Source organism: Rhea pennata, chromosome 3 (genome assembly GCF_028389875.1).
Source record: "Rhea pennata isolate bPtePen1 chromosome 3, bPtePen1.pri, whole genome shotgun sequence".
Taxonomy (NCBI): domain Eukaryota; kingdom Metazoa; phylum Chordata; class Aves; order Rheiformes; family Rheidae; genus Rhea; species Rhea pennata.
This window is the reverse complement of record NC_084665.1, coordinates 49,031,251-49,048,857: the sequence shown is the minus strand read 5'-3', so window position 1 is coordinate 49,048,857 and position 17,607 is coordinate 49,031,251. Positions and strand designations below refer to the sequence as shown.

The window sequence follows — 17,607 nt, the reverse complement described above, 5'->3', positions numbered from 1 at the left end:
AAAGCAGATACTTTTGGTGTTAAACAGCGTGCATTCCTGGATGCCCTTGGTTCCCTCTGGACTGTATTACTCAGCATGGACAGAGGGTCTCTTTAAAAAACAGATTTTCTCTGCCTGGAGCAGTCCCTGCTGGTGGCCACAGCTGGCCTAACGCACCTCCTCCCCTGCAGCACCCAGCATCCGGGGGAAGAGTGGGGGCACCGCAGGAGGCTCCCTAACGCCTTTGCTGCTGCTGCGCCACTGGTGAGGGATAGAGCAGACGGGGCAGCGTTAGGTGTGCTGGAGCAGAGCAGAGCGGAGCCAGGGGAGAAGAGTTTAACCCTCTCACGAACATTATCATCTAAAATAACCAGCTGCAGTCCCTTTGAACTGGATATCAGCTGACAGGCATGCGTGTGTCTCACTTAAATAAATCTACAGCTAATATTAGGATAGGTCTATATACTGCACAGATACTTTTAGTGTAGAAAATACATGCAGATATATTTACCAGCTCATTAATCCTTATCAGTCTTTGCAGGTTTGCATCAAATGGTTTTAGGTTTCAGTTTTTCACACAATGTAAGGAGTGAAATAAGAGGGAGTATTTGCTTTGGCTTTATTGCCCTCTCTCTGGTATTTATGGTGCTGCTTAATCCCCTTTCTGCACATTTGAGAGGCAGAAGGTTCCATGTGTCTAATAATACTGTTCTAAAATAGCTTTCAGTTGTGATAGCAGGTTTTTGAGGCTCTCAGTTCAGAGGCTTAGAAATGTTTCCAGTAGTTCCTGGTAGTTATGTCTCTTCCTGATTTATGTAATTTCTGTGGCATCTGATGAATTTACCTAATTTTAAAAAATATTTGGAACAAGCCTGTAACTACATCAGACCTCCATTAGAGGTATGCTAAAACTGGGCAAAGAAAGTAGCAACAACCTTGAGTTAGGCCAGAGATCAAAGCGTGTGGCTTATAGCTTCCTCATAATCTCATCTGAGCCTTGAGCAGAGAGCGTAATGAGAACACTGCCAACAGCTGCATTTTGTGTGGATTAAGGATTGTGTGTTACAGAAGAGAGGAGGTAATGTCACATTAGAGGTAGGATGGACCCAAAAGCCTCATTATGGTTGGCAGAATGAAAAAAATCTACATTGTTTCGTGAATACTACAATCTCCTCTGAATCTCTCTGGTGGAAAATATGATGTATACAATAATTGACTCCCAGCCTCCCACCATCTCTGCCACCACTGCTTTGCTCCTTGTAGCAGTCGCATTTGTTCTTCAAAACAATGGTTAGGGAACTTATTATGCAGAGGGATGAGAGATTGATGGGTCTTTCCGAGTGAAGCACAGCAAGAGCTGTAAGTGCTTCCTTCCACTCCTTCTGCTGATGCTTACCTACGGTTTGCTTTAGTTGTCCCAGCCCTGGCCGTGCTTTCGGCAGATACTGCTGTTCACAGCAGCTTGTGTAGCATGTGCTGATGCCTGTAAGACCCTTTGATGTGAATGCAAACTCTTCATCTGTGATGGTGTTCAGAAATGGCTCTGAAAGCCCCTAATGATGTAAAAAACAGTTTTTTCTACCTTCTCCTGCCTACTCCCAGCCAACATTTCTTAGCAAATGCACTGGCTCTTACTTGGGGAAAAACTATACCACAAAATCATCATTAGGTGTGCAGTTCACGGTCGTTTTTTTCAGTTTCAGACTGGAAAGAATATTTAGATGTAGAAGCAGTTCCTGCAGGCAAGGATTCAGCCAAGTATGTTGATGTTCACTCAAATGAGTGGGTAGGTGAAAGGACCCTGCGGGTTTCTAACCAATTTCAAGGAGATGGTATTCACATATTTCATCATAGAGACTGCACCCATTTTTTTTCCTACCTGTTTTATTCTTGGGCTTTCCTAGCTATTAAGCAGGATTTGGGTATATTATTATTTTTGAATCTCAAGATGACTGATTGAAAGTCAGCCTGGATCAGGACCCATTCCTTGAAGGCCCGTAACAACTCCCATTCAAATCAGTGCTTAAATGTTTTGAAGAGCTCAGTTTAAATTGCCTATCTCACATAAGCATGTTTTAATGTGCAACTCTGTATATACTAATAAATGCAAACGAGTTAAGAATTCACAAGAGCTTCTCTGTACTCACAACGTTTCCAGCAGTGACAGTCAGCCCTGCCTTACAGACTGGCCTGAGTCACATGGATTGCTTGATTTGTATTACATCATGCTTTTTAAAGAGAAAATCAGTATCCAGCTGCTTTTCTGGTAACAACAAATCTATCATAATTTGTAAAATATGCTACCCACCAAGGGCAAAATTAGAATGTATTTGAGCTGAAGATAGGCCAAGCAGTTTCCAAACCTCTATTTTCCTTCTCTTGGAGAAGAAAAGAAATTAAAAGATTTTTTTCTTCTCCTAAAATAATTAAGAAAGCTCAATTAAGTAGAAAGATTATGCATTCTCTGGAGAAAGCCTGGATGGTAATGAAAATCTCTAACATCTTTTAATGGCTTTTCTCCTCAGAGCTTTTAAAATCTAAAATTCAGCTTTTGTAAAAGTGAGTAAAACCTTGGCAGGTAGATTAACCCACGTCCCGTGAGTTTGTAGGGGGAGATGCCCGGTTTAAACAGATCCTTCTGTTTTCCTCAGTTTCAAGATCGCTTCTTCCAAACGGCGTTAGGACACCAGTCCTACTACAAACATTATGTAAGTGGCTGTTGTGGAGTGGTGGGAAGCTCGTGACTCAAGGGGAAAACTGGAGCTGAACGTTGGCTGTTTCCCCTCACAAAGCTCCAGAGCAACCACTTTCTTACAGCTACTTGATTTTCACCTTTTGCATCTTGCTTAAATCTCAGGTCCAGGCAACCCCTCATTCAAGGGCAGGCAGCACTGGTTACATCTAGTTTCTTAAATTAAAAAAGAAAGAAAAACACCCACCCAACCAAATTTGGTTTAAGGTTCGTTGTGTCAGTAGGAAATGCCGATAGTTTATTCCTTGCTCTCACCTGGTCTGCTGAACGGTTTGTGAAACTTCGTGTTGTTTTCAGTATGTCTGGTTTAATGTTCAAGTTGGTTCTGAGTTTTATGACAAAACCACAAACTTTGCCAAAAATATTTTTTGCAGCTGATTTCTCCCCCTCCCCCGCCTTTTTTTTTTCCCCACCTTGCAAGCAGAACTGTTAACACTAACAGTACTGCTCAATAAACATTCAAGTAAGGGGCCGAGGGGGACCTGGATAAATACCGCAGCCCGGCTGGCATCCTTCCGCACAACCTCGGGCGCGCAGCACCCTCACCCCTGCAAACCCTTGCTAGCAGCGATCCACCCACCCGTACGACTTACACTGCAGGTGCCGCGTTCGTTTCACGGCCGGTCATTTACAGCGCAAGCAGAAGGAAAAAACGATTACCGCAAGGAAGGCATTCTCTTGAGAAAAAAATTTGCTTTATTTGCACGGCAAGGGTCTGCAGGGAGCAGGCCCCCGGCAGCGCCGTGCTCCACCCTCCGCTCCGCAAGGGCACTGGCGACCTGCGCGTGCGGCTCAGCACGTGGCCGATGGCTTGCAGGGACGCACGTTGTTTCGGGACTAACTACTGCTTTTCTCTTACAGTTTAGATTCTTTTCTTTATGGCCTCCATGCGCTGTTCAAGGGAGACTTTCGAATAACAGCCAAAGACGAGTGGGTCTTTGCAGACATGGACCTACTGCATAAGGTTGTTGCGCCAGCAATCAGAATGTCTCTGAAACTGCATCAGGTGAGGGTTTTTTTTTAATTACTTCTACTACTGTATTTGTTTTCCTAAGTAAACATTGGAAACCTCAGAACCTGTCTGAAGAAAAAATGAGTGGGAAATGCAAAATGCTGCTGTTTTATTCTGAAAAATTCCTTAATGGAAATGGGAAAGTTCAGCAATTGCTTAGCTTACATTGTTTCACTTTTACATTCTTTTCTGTACCCTTTATCTCCCCATTTCCAACCATTTATATTCCAGGCCTTGACCTGGCATTCTTCATGAATCTAAATCATGCATGTTTGAGTATGTCATGCTGTTTCTGAACCTGTTTCGTTTTCAGCTGTAAAAGTCTGGCACACCTCCATTGAAGTCACTCCAATTTCTCCAGATTAGCTCTTGTATAGCTTGGAGTTGATTTTGTTCTTGCTCTGTGCTGAACGTTATCTAATACCATACATTTTCATAATGTATAATATTGTAGTGGAACTGAAGCGGAACAGCAGTGAAATAATGTGAGAAAATTTGACAAAATAATTTTATGAATATTATCACTGACACTGTTGCTGTGTGGCAGATAAAGAAGTCACACAGTATTGTGATATCTGCTGATGAATTCCCAGTCTTGTTGCAGTTTTTTCATGAATAAAAATAAGGATTTCCACATGAACTGTAGCACATCCCAGGTAATTCTGATCTCCCTCTAGCTTACCCAAAAGCTCCTCTGATACCCCATGTTACAAAAAGAGAGTGGCCAGATGTTGTTCTCTGAGTGTCTTTGTCCAGTAGAGAAGGTCAAGTTACAACCTGATACAAAAAATTGTAGGTGCAAAATTGTATCTCTCTATATTACCATGAAGTTAATAGTACTACCTCCCCAAACCCACACTATCAAATGTTCAGTTGTTTTGGGGACCAGTTTTCACCAAGATGCCCTGACCATTCTAATACTTGTTCATTTACCACCAGGACCAGTTCACCTGTCCAGATGAGTACGAGGACCCAGCAGTTTTATATGAAGCAATCCAGTCTTTCGAGGAAAAGGTTGTGATTTGTCATGAAGGGGACCCAGCCTGGCGCAGTGCTGTACTCTCCAACAGAGAAGAGCTGCTAACCCTGAGACACGTGGTAGATGAAGGTGCAGATGAATATAAAGTTATCATGCTCCACAAAAGCTACTTGAGCTTCAAGGTTATCAAGGTACTTATGCCACCTTTCAATTATTCCAATAATGTAGGACTGTAGTTACACATATTACTTCTCAGTTATCTGGCCAAAAGGAAGAGGTTGATTATAGCGATCAGAGTTAGCAATTGAAGGCCGAAGGTGGAGCTCTGTTCAGTTCACTTCCATTTCACACCCAGAAGTAACATTCCAGGCTTAACCTGGGAGTGCTTGAAAGGTTCATAAAAGCTGCTGGTACAAAGACATAACGTGCATGCACACGGATACTGCCATCCTACCTATATCACAAAGATCTGTATCTTTAATAGCAAAAATTTTCACATGATCCAAATTTTTCTTACCTAACTGTAGGTGAACAAGGAGTGTGTCAGAGGGCTTTGGGCTGGGCAGCAGCAGGAACTGATTTTCTTACGCAATCGTAACCCGGAAAGAGGAAGCATCCAGAATAATAAACAGGTCTTGCGGAACTTAATTAATTCTTCATGTGATCAGCCTCTGGGATATCCAATGTACGTTTCCCCTTTAACCACCTCGTACCTTGGGACACACAGCCAACTGAGGAACATCTGGGGGGGACCTGTCAGTCTGGACAACATTAAAAAGTGGTTCAGATCCAAATGGTTAAGGTAGGTGTTAAATTTTGGTTGTGATATGCAGGACAGAGACCCTACAGTCTTAGTTCCACTGTATTTTCTATTAAAAAAATTCCATATAATTCCATACTGTTACCTATGACTTAAAAAATTGCATACAGTGCAAAATACATGTTTATTTGTAATATAAATAAAAGCAAAACAAAAGCCCTATATATGTGGCAGAAAGCAAATTCATTAACTCATGAATGGCAGTTAAGTAGGGTTTTCTGTATGTTAGACATGCATCATTATCAAATCACTTAGCATGACAGACGTTTCCCTTTTTTGGGGGGAATTTTACTGCTTATGCCTTGTAAATAAAGGCATCTTCTGTATAACTGACATTTCAGAACATGTGTAAAGGTTTTGGTGGGGCATGCTTCAAAGCTTTGGCAGTTTAGATGATCATCTCCAAATCATTGTTCCTGATCAAAAAACATCTAAAAATGTACTTCTTATCCATCAAAAGTGCCTGGCTCCCCTGGGTATGCTCCATCAGTATCTGATACTTTCCACCTCTCATTCTTATGGGCACTTTTCATAAAGCAGTAACTCATTCTGGCTCACTCCCCCGCTACCTGCACCTGCCCTACTGCTACTGTGACTGTTGACGAGATGGGGTAGTTCTGTGGCAGCCAGCTTGCACACTAAAAGATGTATACTAAAATACAAAGATACCTGGGGTTTAATGTGTTGTTTTTCCAGCATGCAGTTCACTCCCAGACCTCTTGGGAATGAACTGCTGGGTTACCTCATGTGGAAGCTGATCTTTAGAAACCCACTTTGACATTAGATGAAGTGTGCTAAGGTCTTGCAGGGCTTAAGCCACTTAACACAGGTAAGGAATGATTTGGGTAGGATCACAATACAATTTTGTCCCAACTAAGCTTACCATGCTGTCATCCTCATGATCCCCTAAAATGTCAAAAGGCCTGCAGCGGCATGAGAAAGTACCAGTCAGGCATTTCTATTGTGAGGAGACCTAACACTGGAGGCACAGTGTCTCATGCATAGTAAATAGCCGACCACGTGTTTGTTCCCGCAAACAGAATGCGGAAGGACTGTCACGCAGCTCACCACGACAGAGGTAACGCTGAAGAGGTGGATAATGGAGGGGGATCTTCAGCCGGCAGCAATTCCACAGGTAATTCAAGCCAGAGCAGTAGCTCTCAGCACACCCGAAATGGCACACCTCAGTTGCAGGCTGCATCACAGGAGGTCCACCAGCACGCAGGTACTTGCACAATTTACTTCGCTTTCATTAAAGTCTTGTCGCTAACAATGGCAGAATGAGAAACAGAGATGGGAAGGAGCCCCAGGGTGCGATGCACTGAACCTCTGCTCACTTTTGTGTTGACTGGGAATAGCAGAACTGAAACCATGCAAAAGTCTTAATTATCTTAGAAGGACCACAATGATTTACTTGAGGAATTGGCTTGGCTCTTCCTCAATGTATGTGCAAAATAAACAAATAGAAAATAAACAAATAGAAAATAACTCATTGAATTGGTACAGCAATTATCAGAAAAAAAATATAGATGTTGCCAGTCTTTCTGTCAGCTAACAGCTGAACCCTGTTCTTGCATTAAATTATGGGTCTAAAATTACTTCAAATGTATTGCAGGATAGAACTACTGAACTTTACACTGGAAATATATGTTAAGTTTGCTAGTGGATCACTGTAAGACTTACCACTAAGGGATTAGTTGAAAGTTGAGTTAAGTGGCTTTATGTTATGATTGTGGTATTACTGTGAACATTAAAGCAGAGAACTAGAGTGGTATGATACTTGCTTGTTTCCTGTTAGATCATTTTGACCTATCATTAAAAATAATGGACAGGACTGGAGAAAATTTGGCCATGAATATAAATCACATTATAAGAATAAAACAACTGCTGCTTTTAATTGAGTCTTGTTTTCAAGGCATCCCCATGGGCATACTCATAAAGTGACACTGCAGTAATCAGAACGGCAAACTTAATTGTAAAATAATGAACCTGAGCATCCCATACAATAAAGAACGTTAATTGCGAATTCTTCATAAGAATGTGCTGGATGCCTAAAAAACTCACCATCAAGAGAGGAGGTCTCACTTAGTTAAGAAAAAGCAACCTGACTTTGACATAAAGTGAAGAAATGTACAACAAATGCAAGGAAGTGGAAAACAGCAAATGTAAATCAGCATTCAGTCCTGAGAGACAACTGATTGAGAAAGGGAATGGAGCAAGGAGAAATTTCTGCCTAGCAGCATTAGGGACAGTAAGACAAAAGTGATTTTGTTACTATTTATTTTTAAGATTATTAGGAACAGAAATCATAACAATAGTCCTGATCCACCATTATATAAAAAGGTAGAATTGTCGATAAGCTAGAAATGAGAAAAGAACACATCTGTTTTGTATTTGGGGAAAAATCACAATGACACATTTTTAGCATCTGGTGATGAAATAATTCTTTCCATCCTAACAGATATAAGGAGCATTAAAGAGCAGTTATCAAAGCTATATGCTTAATTGAGCATGGCCAGATAACTCTCATTCATGAATGTTTTTTAAAGGAACTGTTTAAAAAGCTCTGTTTGATCTTCAGTATCAGAACACTAAAGCAATACAGAAGGACTGGGAAAAACTTAAACTAAGCCTTTTTTTAAAAAAAAAAAAAAAAGAATGAACAGGGTGACCTGAGTCATATACATCTGTCAATCTGACATTGGTTCAGGCCTATCATGCACAGTCCTAGTGCCCTAATTTAAGAGGAATATTGCTAACTTTGAAAGAGTTCAAAGAAGAGTCACAAAGTTGCTCAAAGATTTGGAAAATATGTCCTGGGCACCAAAAGCTGACCAAGGTAGTTGGTCAGTAGATTTAGATACAACAAGCTAAGCAAACTCAGATTTGAAATCAAATAGACATTTTTAACAGTGAGGGTAAATAACCAGTGAAACATGGATTCTCCATGACTGGAAATGTTAGCAGCATTTCTTAAAAGTAACAATTATAATACCATACAGGAATTAATTCCAGGAGGATCTATGGCCCATGGCAGACAAGATAATTGCAGTCATCCCTTTTAGACTCATAATCTATTAATCAAGAACATATAATATTTTCAAATTTCGTATTTTACTTTGCAGCCTGGTGCCAGTTAGTCTGCAAAATGCAATGAAAGTCATTATTTAAAAATGCGACCGAAATCAGGAACATTGGAAATGTGTGGGGTTCACCCCCCAAAATGTCCTTATTTCGTGATGCAATTTATAGAACAGGCTTTGTTGCCCAAGTATTTTGGGGACAGTTATTTATGTGTAGATACGCGTGGGCTCCTAGCCAGTGCTCTAGCCATTGCATTTGGGATGAATACAGAATACTTCTGGACAGCGGTCAGCCTGGCAGTTTAAATCACAAACAGATGTTTGGCCATGATAGACCTCGAACAAACACTCACAGCCCCTCTGTTCTTAATTCCAATCTGCTCTTTTTATTTCAGATGGTAACATATTAAAATAACCATCAGGCCTAGAAACCAAAGCACTTAACCCAAAGCCCAGAGTTTGAACAGCCTGAATGTCTGGGGAGGGCAGAATTGCATAGGGATGCCAGTGCGGCCTGAGCACAGCATGTGCCCTCCCTGCTCACAGGGTGTAAAGTGCAGAGCGTGCCTGCGAGATGGCACACAGGAGCCATGTCCCATTGCTCTCAGATAGAGCTCTTGTATGCCATCTTAAGAAAATTACTTTTTATTGTCCCGAGTATAAAAGTAGAAATAATGATCTATTGTAAATGGGATGGAAAAGTGTCCAGTGCTTGCCAAACCAATGAGATTTTTATTCTAGCTAAGCAGCTCCAGTGAGGTTATGGACCAACACTGCCATCTGACTCTGTGCCAAGTTACCTAAATTTTCTTTTCTTCAGCATCTGCAAAATGGTGCTAATGATACCAGCCTCTGAAAAGTAGCTGGGTGGATGTAAAACAGTATGTTTCGGTTATATAATATATGCAATTTGGATATGAAAGCTGACATTACCAGAATCCTCATGAATTCAGCAAGCAAAAGTCTTTCTTAAAGACAGTGTGAGTTTTCTGTTGCTTTATGTCTGCAAAATTTCAGTATCTGGAGGCGTTTCAGTGTTTCCCTCCCTTCCATAGTTCATGTATTGGGAAAAACGAAAGAAAAAAAATGCCAACAACCTGGGAATGCCTGCCAGCGAAACTTGCTTCTGCACTGATGGGTCTCAACAGATTTTTCTGGTATCAACCCTCAACCCCACAGCTATAGCTAGGAAATCAAAACGCCAGCTTGTGTTAATGTCTGGAGTTTCCTGGAAAGCCGAAAGCTAGGCAGGCACTCACAGAACATGCCAGCCTGCTGCGTCTGATTTGCAGAGTGCCTGGGTACAAGTAGGTGCCTGGTAGGTTCACTGGCTGATAAGTTGATTTATTTTTTTATTCTATATCTATCTATGTAAATAGGCAAGCATAAGAAAGACAGATATGAGTTGTTTGGATGACATGAAGTGTTGATGTAAAGGTGGTTATGTGGGTCTCATTTAGACCTCTAATAAATTGCCTGAAGTAGATGTGGTATCTGTCTTATACTGTAACTCTCTCATCAGTCTTAGAACTCAGTTCAACTATTACGCTAAAAAACTTTCATGTGGCTTGAACTCTGTGGTGTCTACTTGGCTGGTCTCAAATGCCAAATTCCAGTAAGCAGGAATATTTTTTTTTCTTTTTTTTTTTAATGATGTGGCTTTGTTTTAATTCAGACTTTGGTTTTATTTTTGCAGTTAAGTTACACCAAGCCTTTTAAAGTGAATATTCAGCATCACCTAAGTTAGTGATGTTGTCAAGGAGGAGCAGAGTTACAGCAATACTATCACTCAATAGGCAGGTTAAAATGTGCTTGGCAGAACAGGTGCAAGCCTGGGATGAGAACAGCTTCCCTCGGCTCTTCTCTCATGCCCTCTCTTATGAGCCAGTGCAGAACCACTGGATCTACTTTGACCAAAGGCCAGAACCATTGCAGTAGAAAAACCAGGTTAATAGGTTAGCAGGTTATAATAAGTTTAGCAATTTCTAATTTTTGCGGTTCTGCAAATGTCACTTGGTTCCTGGACACACAGCGACCCATATGCACTGGACAAGGTCAATACCATGGACTTCTTCAGGGTGCCACCGAAGAGAGTGCTTAAATATATTAATTTTTCTTTCAAAGGCAGGAGAAAACTCAGGAGTCAGTCTGTCCAGGCACACACTGCTTTAAACCAAAGGCCTCCCGTTTCAAGTCACTCTGGACCAATCATAGAAAGCTGCCAGCCTTTCATCCAAACATCCACATCTGCCCACGAAATTGCCCAAAGGCTTTCCAGGAGTCAGCTGTCACTCCACAACTCAGCAACATCTGTGTTTTCTCAGTCCCCTGCTGTTCCTGTTGTTGGCCAGCTGACTGTGCAGGACCAAGCTGCAGCAATGCTTAGGTCCAGTCTGGCCTCTTCTACCAGCTCAACTCTCAGCCTGCTGTTTGGCAAGAGAAGTTTTTCAAGTGCTTTGGTGATTTCTGGGCTCTCAGCTGCAGATGGAGGTAACACCAGTGACACTCAGTCATCCAGCAGTATGAATATTGCCATGGGACCATCTGCCAGAGCAGCGAGTCAAGCAGCTCAGGTAAGGCTGAAATGTAAATAGAAACAGCAGCACCAACCATGAGCTACTGTTCTGCCCTGCTATCAGCAGGTCTTTGAACCATCTATCACTTCATCTTCCTCCTTGGTCAGAAAACAGAAAATCCTTTTCTAAAACAATATTAGGATTTTGATACTTCTGGATTTTCCATCACAATGACTATGAAACTGTTCACTATGTGTGTACAACAGAGCGAGAGAGAGATGTATTCATAAATAATTGATAGATTAGCTGTTTGTTAAGCATGTACCTGAACTGGGAAGCTGGGGCAAAGTCCCTCTTCATTTTACTTAGATCAGGACCTTAAGTTTTCAAATTTATGCAGCCCAGCTGATGAGTACCACCACCAGCAGACTAAATAGTCTCTTCCTTGCTTGCCTGCTCAGGGCTTAATTATTTGTAAAGAACGGCTCCCACTGAACTGTGCACTTGTCTTCTCTCTGACTGGAAATTTGTTCCAGGACCTGAAAGCCTTGTTGTTGAAAGTTACTCCAAGGAAGTCTTTAAGAAACACTTTCAAAAGGAAATGAAAAATCTTTAGAGAAACATGCACACTTCATGAATCAGCATTTTCTAACAAAAATATTGCATAAAAATTCCCAGCCTACCTCCCAGTAGGCTTCTAGTTCTACTCCCCATCTTTCCTGGAAAACTCAGCACACATAGTAGTGTTGCTGTTTTATTGTTTATTTAACTGTATTAAGTTAACTTTGGTTGTGATCAATTGCTTTCCTGAATTTTGAAATTTTCACTGCAACACTACAGGGCAGTAACATAAGAAAACAGTCATTAGAAATGAAGGGTAGCTGCGATTAGAGCCTGAGAGACAACATCACTAAGACTTCCACATTTGGCCTATCAAAATGGAAATGGAATGGTCAGCAGGGCAAAACTGCGGCAATGGGAAATCCAAAACACAGTTCAGAAGCATATTAGCAGAAAAGTGTGTAACTTAAACGAATTCTCAAAATATTGTCCATACCTCAAGTGAAAAAAAAGCTCCTTAGCCTGTGTACGTTTTGCTCTCAGCTTCAAAAGTATGTACAGTGCAGTCCACTGAAGATGTTTGCCATTAACCTCAAAAAAAAAAAACTGACTGAAAATTACTCAGCTGGGCCCAGTCCTACTCTAATGAGCGTTAATGTTACTTCTGCATGTACAGCTGAATATCTGAGATGACATAGCATGGTTCCAGCTCTCAAGAGTTTGCATCTAATTTGCAAGAATTCAGCCAGTCTGCAATACAGGATAGTAATGGTCGGATTTACCTCATCTAATTTTAAGCCATTTAAAATTTTGGAATGAAGTCCCAGTAGGTTGTCAGTGGAGCCTTTGTGCTGACTGGAGAGGACAATTCAATTCTACAGCTGTCAGGAGGAAGTCTTCCTCTGGAAGACTTGTCCTTCTCTGTCCATGACTGATGACCCAGATGATATGCTTAAGACTGCATGGCCAAATTTAGATGAGGTGAGTCCTGGCCAAAGTAGCTGCTCAGAATCTGGGTGCCTATTTCTTTGAGAGTGGATACGAAATATTATATTTAAGCTGCATGCTTCTGGAAAGCTTATATAGAAATGGACTTCTGATAGTGGGGTAATGCTAAACATAACTGTTTCACACAGATAATTGTATTCAGTTATGATGAAAAGGTTTCTTTGTAGGCTGAATTTAAAATTTAGTGTATAAAGTGAGTCCCAGAGCAACTTGGTCTAACTTAAAAGATAGCCCTGCTTAGAGCAGAGCACAGGACTGCATAACCTCTAGAAGTCCTTTTCAATGCAAATTATTCTACAGCTCTCTATACATGCACATCTGTGGTATAATACCTCTATCTCCTGGTCTGCTTTTCTTTCCAAATTTGTGCATTATTACACTGAGATAAGTACCTGTTCATTCTTCAGAAGCCTCTTGTGAATAATGCATGTTAAGAACCCCATGTGGTTTCAGAGAATGACATTCCTAAATATGTTTTAAACTTTTTCACTTGTCACTTCAAAAAATAGCTGAAGTGTAACTTAGAAATTCCCTAAGCTAGTTGGCTCTTTCTTTCTTTCAAGCAACTCACTGAGACCTGTGAAGCAACCGATGCTACAGACTCCAGACCCCGAAGGAGTGCAGGCCCTGCCTGTGCCATATTCATGAGTCAGAACCTGGAGTGCAGAAGGGCAAGCCAGGAAGATATGGCCCTGGAAGATACAGCATCTCAGCAAAGCCTGTCTGAAGAGCAATAAGGACTATTCCTACAGCAAGGGCCACATGCTTCTTAAAATTAAAGACAGGTCAAGGAGCTGCAGGTGGGTTTAAGTCTTATCAAATGTAACAAGCAACCTCCAAATCTTTATTTTTCTAACTTCTAAGCAAGAATACTAAATGTTCTCCAGCTCTTGGCACAGATGGGGTTGAAAGATGTCCTAACAAAAACAGTGCCACTTCATCTCAGGTCCTTGTAAATCCTACAACAACGAATACAATTTGTTTGACATTCCTTCCTCTGCAGAGGTGTTGACACATTGTTGGTGGAACTTAGAAAAAAAAGCTTAAAATTATAACAGTTTGAATCAAGGATGAATGCAATGGGAAATATTAATACAACTCAGTGAAAAGCACACAAGACATGTTTTCCCTCCCATAATTAAACAGCTGACTGCATGTGAAGTAACTGGCATTTGATATATAATGGCAACTTTGAACAGAAGCAATGAATACATAAAAGGACAGTACAATATGTACTGTAACAATAGTTAAATCTTATTTTTTCTTCAAAAACAAATCTTTTTTTTAAACATGTTATGCAGGTGATAATTATGAACAGCAACTTAGCATCACAGATTGATATACTGCATGCAGCCATACTGAAATATTGTGTGACAAAACCACGCTACACAGATTAACAAAAGTCAAGTTTGAGAAAATAAAGTAGCTAGTGCAGGGGAAGCCTTCACAAAGCATATGGTGTCCCTTACTTGCAAAGAAAGCAGCTTCGCAGGAACAGCTGTTCTTAGGTATAATCTCAGTCTCACACTACTGTTTGTTTTACAGTGGGGTGTTTCTCAAATTCTGCTGGGTAGTCCCTTTGGGAGTAGCAAAAGGCCCATGGGAATCCTCCTCAAGGTCACAAAAGTGTGAAGCAGCCTGTAATTATTGTCCCAAGTGTTTGCATTGGGAAGGGAACAACTAACTGCCTTTAATTGTGGGACACAGCTCAGTGTCCACAAACACTTATAGCCAGTAATTACAGAGCATTCTGATTTCCATCCTCCTCCCCCCCAGAGGGACTGAGTTGCTGCCAATTTAATAGTTGCATGAAGACAGATGTAGCAAAGAGGGAGGTCACACTTTCACAAAGTAATTTACAGGAATGCATGATTATTTTGGAGGGCAAAAAGCTACAACAAATCCTTACTGTACTACAATGTATACATGCACATACACATTCGTGTGCATTCCCATTTTTTTTAATTAAAAAGTTTGCAGCTCTCAGTGTCTTGCTGTTTCTCTTTACTGTAACTACCATAGATTGTTAATAATTCTCATCAGGATGATCCACAGCCAGGCTGCCTTGTCCCAATTAACAAGAAAGACTTAACAAGAGATGCTGTAGCTAAGTCTCATTACCTTTAGCCAATGCACTATTGCATTCTGAGCTTCTTACTGTGCCACACTTACTTATTTAATATTATAAGTAGTAGAACTAAATAACATTTACTGAAAATAAAGTGATCCAAAAAACTGTGGCGGCAGTTTTTGGTTTTTCTTTTTTACTTTGAATTACTTTCTGTTTTATGGAATTGAGAAATTTACTGCTTCTCTTTCCCTTCAGATTGTGATGAATTCTTTATAAAGCTCTGCATAAGCTACGCAAAACCCTGCTCATGGTTCACAAAGGCAAGAGCAGAGTATTGATGTATGGCCTCTAAGACACACAGTCAAGATGCATCAGTGTGGCTTAGCCACTATATCCAGGTGTGGTGTGAAAGAGGAAACTGAATTCAGCTGCTCCTTTCTGATCACTTCCAGCATGTATTACCTCTCCCACCACCCTCCTAGTGGAGTGCTACGCATTCTCCATTACCAGCGGTGGATGGACCATTACAGATAGGAGGCAGGCTCGTCCCAACAGCTGTCCCACTGCCTGTAGGGTTTCTGCTATAGGTAATGCTGATATACTGGTCAGATTTTATACTACAGTCTATTACGATAAACCATCACCAATTTGTCTTCCTAAACACTGCCATGCATGGCGGGGGGGGGGGGGGGGGGGGGGGAGCTGTCAGCTACAGAGCTTTATAAATAAAGAATTCATCACAAACTGTTCCCATCCTCTGGGTATGCTGAACTCTTCCATATTAAGTTTTCCCTCACTTAGGCCTCTAATTTTCAAAGCTGTAAGTTGAATTTGAATTAATTTCCATCAAAATTAACTAACTGAGACCTCCAGTAGATCAGTCTAACTTAAATTGTCCCAAGAATCTAATTCAGGCAAACTAAACCAGATTAGGAAACATCTGCACCACCTCTTTGCTTTGCCCTCTGGCAAACTGCTGGGCCTAGTTACGACTGACAGAGGCCCAGTGACAACTGGAACATCTTCCAACTTCTTCTGTCAGAGACTCTCCTGACTCCACAGCCTTTGTTACTGCATTGCGGCCACCTCTCAGGTCACCAGACCTTGGAGCACAACTCCTTGAGGATAGGAATGTGCAGTAAAGCCCAGCCTCGGGTTACTGCCAGAGAAGGAACGTCTTAACTCCTTTCATGCACAGCACACAAGCAGAGCAGCACTGGATTCAACCAAAGATTCAAACAGTTTGAGACTGGAGTTCTTATAAAGTAACCAGTTAACTTCTAATATCCAGATCTTTCTTACTGTTTGTTTTGCTTTAAAGTTGTTATTGAAGCATGCTGCACTGAAAAACCAAGGACTAACCACTGACAGTATCAAATGCAAAAACAAAAAGCCATCGCCCCATGATGATGATGACACAATAAACTCACTCCCAATTGATATATTTCTTCATGATTTTCGAGAGAATTTGATGGTATGAATAAGACTACTGCTATTCTGAATGTTTTTAAATACTAATCTTATACTATAAGCAAACATGCTGGTTAGAAAATATAAAACCTGGAGTGAGTTAAGAGGTTGTATTGAGTAAATGGTCTGTGATTAGAACAACAAAAAAAACCTAAAATAAACAGAAAACTCCACAGATCAGGTAGCTACCCTATCAAAACTCAAGCAGAGGTAGACTCCACTTGCTCTACAGGTGACAGGAAATACTGCACACAAAGCTTACAAATGGATATTTAACCTTTAGGCAGGTCCTGATTTCAACAGTAAGATCCTCAGAACTACTCTGCGTAGCTCTAAAACATATGCCAGTCCGTAAGAGCCCCCATGTTCAACACTAATGTCTATAGATATGCAAAAGCTTTAGATATACTTTGTTTACTCTTAAACCCCCTAAATAGTTCGACACTTACCTCACACCTAAGATTATCTGAGTTGCAAGGTGGACATTTGTATGTGACCCCTCAGGGACTCCATTTATCAGGCAGTCTGACACTCTGCATACAAAGCAGAGGCACCTTTTCAGCCAGAAGATGCTGTACTGAAAAGTTTCACAGTGGCTAAACCCATTGTTAAATTTGGTCCTGAATTTACTCAGCTTGAACAGTTGCAAACATTATTTGTTTGATCTGTACTGTGGTGTGACACACAAAGGATGGCCCTAACATGTAAGTACCTCTTACATGCAGTTCCAGTGTGTCAGCTTTGAAGATTCAAGTGCTATGCTTGAATTTTTCCAAAGCTACAATGACTAGAGAGGTCACTTACTCAGCAAGTGCTGAAGAAAGAAGCCTGCTTGATGTACATTCAGCCAGGTGAGAACCTTTTTGTGTATGAAGCCTGAAATCAGTGATATTCCTATCTTGCTAGCAGGCTGTACTCATCCTTTTGAGGAAATCAAGCACTCAATCCTCTAGAACAGTCAGTACACGTGATTTTTTTCACAGAAACGTCAGAAAGGAGGAGGCCCTATCTGGCCCCCAGATTATATCACCACAGCTGAAAAGAAATATTACAAGTTGTTTTATGCTCAATGGCTGGCTCAGTGCTGGCTCAGAAAAGAGCAGTGAGGAACACTTACTGTACAGCAGGCTGCAGGAAGGAATATAACGAGTATATGGTGAGACAAGGACAAATACAGTACTTCAGCCTTCACATTAAATGCAAGATAGCTGCCCCTCTCTCATTTTGTTTTCAAAACCTTTCTTTTCACTAATTGGCTCTTGTTTACATCATTCTGTAAAAGCCAGGTGCTAAATTCTTAAGAGTGAAACATGGCCAGAAGATTTGGTCACTAGATTTCAGTAACATTTTACCAAA

The 17,607-nt window shown here is 41.0% G+C and overlaps 1 protein-coding gene across 1 annotated transcript in view; it reads left to right on the top strand.

The window, feature by feature from the left end:
* PCNX2 (pecanex 2) overlaps window positions 1-14,908 on the top strand; it is a 161,362-nt gene extending 146,454 nt beyond the window's left edge. Inside the window, exons 29-34 of the mRNA XM_062572269.1 lie at window positions 3,593-3,737; window positions 4,683-4,913; window positions 5,250-5,524; window positions 6,583-6,767; window positions 10,750-11,198; window positions 13,274-14,908. Coding sequence (XP_062428253.1) covers window positions 3,593-3,737; window positions 4,683-4,913; window positions 5,250-5,524; window positions 6,583-6,767; window positions 10,750-11,198; window positions 13,274-13,447 — 1,459 coding nt within the window. The 3' untranslated portion in view covers window positions 13,448-14,908. The remainder of the gene's footprint in view (window positions 1-3,592; window positions 3,738-4,682; window positions 4,914-5,249; window positions 5,525-6,582; window positions 6,768-10,749; window positions 11,199-13,273) is intronic.
* The last annotated feature ends 2,699 nt before the right edge of the window (window positions 14,909-17,607 follow it).